We start from the raw sequence: 3,918 nt of genomic DNA, 5'->3' as shown, positions 1-3,918 counted from the left end.
ATTAAATGCATCTCTTCTTTTATGATTTTCCCCCTTTTTTAAGGATTATGGGAAAATTGGAGCTTAAATCACCTGGCATTTGGTACAAGGGAGGAGTTTTCCTCAGTAGAATCCTGGAATCATTCAGGTTGGAAAAGCCCTCCGAGACCATCTGGTCCAAACATTCCCCCAGCACTGCCAAGGCCACTGATCCATGTCCCCAGGTGCCACATCCACAGGGATTTTTAGATCCCTCCAGGGATGGGGATTCCCCCCGTACCCTGGGCAGCTGTGCCAGGGCTGGACAACCCTTTCCATGAAGAAATTTTCCCTATTATCCAATCTAAACCTTCCCTGGTGCAACTTGAGGCCGTTTCCTCTCCTCCTGTCCCTTGTTCCCTGGGAGCAGAGTCCGACTCTCCCCGGCTCCAACCTCTTTTCCCTATTTAACTGGGCTCTGGATAACTTCATGTACTTGAAACTATTAGGACCTTCCTAACCAGTAGTGGGAAACAAACTTATCCACAGTGTGTGCTTTGCCATTTTCCAGAAGGATATTTTGGAAGTACTTCCCCCCCCAACCCTCCTATTTTATTCAGGGGTGGTTTTATAACCCAGGTGTGCATTTGGACATTCAAGCACCACTGTGTCATTTATCTAAGAACATTTATTTCAAATCTAGTCTAAGCATTTATTTAAAAAGAAGTGACTTAAGTCAAGTTCTGTAGTTTCTTTGATATTCATCCAAAACAGTCTAAGAGGTTTCTTCCAGTAGAACAATTCTCATGGAAGTCTGAGCTGAATCTCATTCTAGAAATGAGGGAAAATTCCAATATTTGAATTCTTCCCTCTCTCTTTCCAAACCCTTTAGTACAAGAAAAATTAGTCTTTGCTGATGCAGTAAATTAATTAATGAATGTCCTGTGCCTTTGCAGGTAAATTGTTGCCAGCATTTGAGGTGGTGCCAACGGGTTTTGACTCCGACACTTCCGCTCTCAGCATTTCCATTCCCGTGGAGTCGGAGGTTGGCTCTGATGTTCTGTCACCCCGGGAACTCTCTCCCAGCTTCCCAAAATTGTTTGGAGACAACCCAGCGAGCCAGTGCAGTGTGTCATGCCACCAGCTGGAGGTGGATGCTCCGATTTCCACGCAGGATCCAGAGTGTCCTGCTGTCTCCAGACTCGTTGGAGCGAAGCAGGATCCACCCGACTGCTCTTCTGACACGGAGAGTCCCCTCCTTGTTCCCACCAGCGTTCAGGATCTTGCTAAAAATGAGTCCAAAATTTTGGACAGCAGCCTGCAGAGATGGGCTGCTGGTGTTTTGGCTGGAGTTCAAGATGGAATGGAAGCTGACAGAGGATCCCAGACCTCCAGTGTGGGAAGTGAGAGACATAAGGAGCAAGGAGGTGATTCTTTGCTGGGGTCGGGTGTGTTGAGGGACATCCAGGAGCTCCTGGCAAAGGCAGAGGATTTGAGTGCCAGGTGGTGTCCTCCTGCCTTTTCCATGGCCTCTTGTAGAGAAACTGGGGAGTCTTCCCTGGTGCTGCTGAGACAGGAGGAGGATCCCAAAGATCCCAGGTCGGCGAAGGACAGAACCCCTCAGTTCCAGAAGAGACCGTCGTGGGATGAGGCTGCGACCCGGCGAAGTGTGCGAGAAGAAGGGTTGGGAATAAACCCTTGGAATTCTGACACGTGCAACTTCAGATGGGAGAACTCTTTGGACGTCAACTTGCGCCGCAGCGAAGGGACGAAGGAAATATCCCAGGAGTTCAGGGCGGGAAAATCGGCGGGAAGGTCGGAGCCGGAGGGTTGTAGCAGCGTCACCACGGACAGGAACCAACGTGCCCTGGTGGGCCTGGCACAGAGCAGTGCCAGCAGTGAGGGCAGCACCGGGGCAGCCTCAGAGCTGGGCAATCCTCCTTCCTCAGAGCCCCCTGGAAGCATCACTGATATCCCAGGAGCCTTCCAGAGCACGTCTCAAGCTGGTGGAGCTGGAAGCAAAGCCGGCGGCGCCCGGGGGAGCGACGAGAGCAGCAGCGGAGATTCCCTGGCTGCCCGTGTCAGGAACCTCCTGGGGAATCCTCCCCCCTCATCGGAGCATCCCTGTGGCACAGGAGGATTCCAGAGCATCCTGAGTGGAGCTGGTGGTGCCAGGATCAAGGGAGGAGGGCTGGGGGGCAGCGGCAGCAGCAGCAGTGGGGATTCCCTGGCTGCCCGTGTCCGGACCCTCCTGAGGAGTGGATCCCCTGGGATAGAGGCAACCCGAATCCTCAGGAACGCAGAGGAGCAGGAGAGGAAAATCCGAGGTGAGAAAACGTCTCTGTTGTGTTTTATTTATTGTATTTTATTATTAAAATGACAGATCTTTATTTAGGTTCATGTTTAAGGGGTCGCTTTGATGTGGGTATGAGGGGATCTGTGTCTGCTCCCCTGATTTTAGAGGGGATTATATCATATTATAACAATCAACTTTAATAGGACAGGGCTTAAATGATGGATATTTTTTAGTACTCCTGTGTAAAATGGGGTAGAATTGGGCTTTTCCACTCGGAAAACCTTTTGCCTGACATTGATATTTTATCCACATAGTTATTAGCTCAAGAATTCGGGATGGGATTGTGTGAGTGAGTTTTGATTTATGGCTGAGACCACAGGAGGAAGATCCTGGATCCATCTCTCCAAAGAAATGTTCCAAAATCCCATTGTATTCCTGGTCATTTACATTGTAGTTACAAATACATTTACACTGTATTCCTGGTCACTCCAGGAACTCTGGAATTCCACAGTGGGGCTTTGTTCCCTCGGTCGTGGTACCTAGAAATGATTTTAAGTTATCAAACTGTTCTCATTCCACAAAACTGGAAAGGAAAACTCTTCCTGGTTTGTTTTGTTTTGACAGCCTGGGTGAAGCTGAGACTGGCCAGCAGATCCCAGGAATCTGTGCCAGACTGGGATGAGGAGACCCAGCAAAGAATCAAGGAAATCAAGGCAGAGCTGCTCCTGAGGGCCAAGAAATCCGTGCAGGCCAAGGTACAAAAAAGCTTTTCCACATCTTCCTGTGAGGGTTTTTTATTTGTTTTCCCCAAGTAGGAGTTGGAATCTTGAGGGAGGAGCTGTCTGGGATGTGGGGAGGGGACACAGAGCCGAGGATGTTCCAAAGGAAGGTCTGGAGGGCACAGATGTGTTGGGAAAATTCGTGTTATTGTGACAAAGTTCCTGCAGATTCTGCTCCTCCAGTGGCTCGAGGAACTCTTTTCCCAAAATATTTATGCAGGTGCTGGTTGTGCCTTGGAAACTCCTCCTCCAGGGAAGGAGCTCCCTGGACAATGGAATATCCTCTGGGCCAGGGGAGTTTTTGTTGTCTTAATTCCTGTGAGATCCTTGGTTTTCAAAGGATCTTCAGGGAAGCAGGGAGGGAATTATTCCTGCTCTGTGTTGTTCAGAGGGAAGGGGCTTTTCCAGTTCCTGTTGGAATCCAAACTCCTTCAAGGTAAGGAAAATTCTGGAATGGTAATCACTGGATGTTCTTAAAAGCTTGGGAAGTATCTGTAGGATAATCCAATGCTGATTTGGGGCAGGGCAAACTGAGCTTTCAGTCTCTTGCAGCTCTGTTTTCCTGGGAAAACCTGCCATGGAATTGTCATGTTTTGTGTATCTCCTTGGCAACATTTCTAGTTCATATATTAACATAAATATCCAGACTGGAATTTTTCTAACCAGGAGTATTTTACCTTCTTTTTTCCCCCCTTTAAATATCCTTTTTTTTTTTTTGGCAATGTCCAGTGTGATTATGGAAATCCCAGGATTTCCAGGGACTGGGGTTTCAGACGAGTGTCCTGAGCTTTAGGAAGAACTTCTTTTCTTTTTTTCCCTTTCTTTTTTCCCTTTCTTTTTTCCCTTTTTTCCCTTTCTTTTTTTTCCCCTTTTTTTTTCCATTTC

At 48.1% G+C, this 3,918-nt stretch overlaps 1 protein-coding gene across 1 annotated transcript in view; it reads left to right on the top strand.

Annotated features, from left to right (window-relative positions):
* Positions 1-914: 914 nt before the first annotated feature.
* The window catches only part of LOC113999915 (Alstrom syndrome protein 1-like), a gene marked incomplete at its 5' end in the record, with an annotated part of 39,318 nt that continues 36,314 nt past the window's right edge, over positions 915-3,918 (top strand). The window contains 2 exons of the mRNA XM_039388877.1: positions 915-2,285; positions 2,879-3,009. Of these exons, the coding sequence (XP_039244811.1) occupies positions 915-2,285; positions 2,879-3,009 (1,502 nt within the window). The remainder of the gene's footprint in view (positions 2,286-2,878; positions 3,010-3,918) is intronic.

The sequence above is a fragment of the Pipra filicauda genome, unplaced genomic scaffold (genome assembly GCF_003945595.2).
Source record: "Pipra filicauda isolate LSUMZ 115617 unplaced genomic scaffold, ASM394559v2 scaffold695_size148437_pilon, whole genome shotgun sequence".
In the NCBI taxonomy this organism is placed as follows: Eukaryota; Metazoa; Chordata; class Aves; order Passeriformes; family Pipridae; genus Pipra; species Pipra filicauda.
This window is presented reverse-complemented; position numbering and strand designations above follow the sequence as displayed.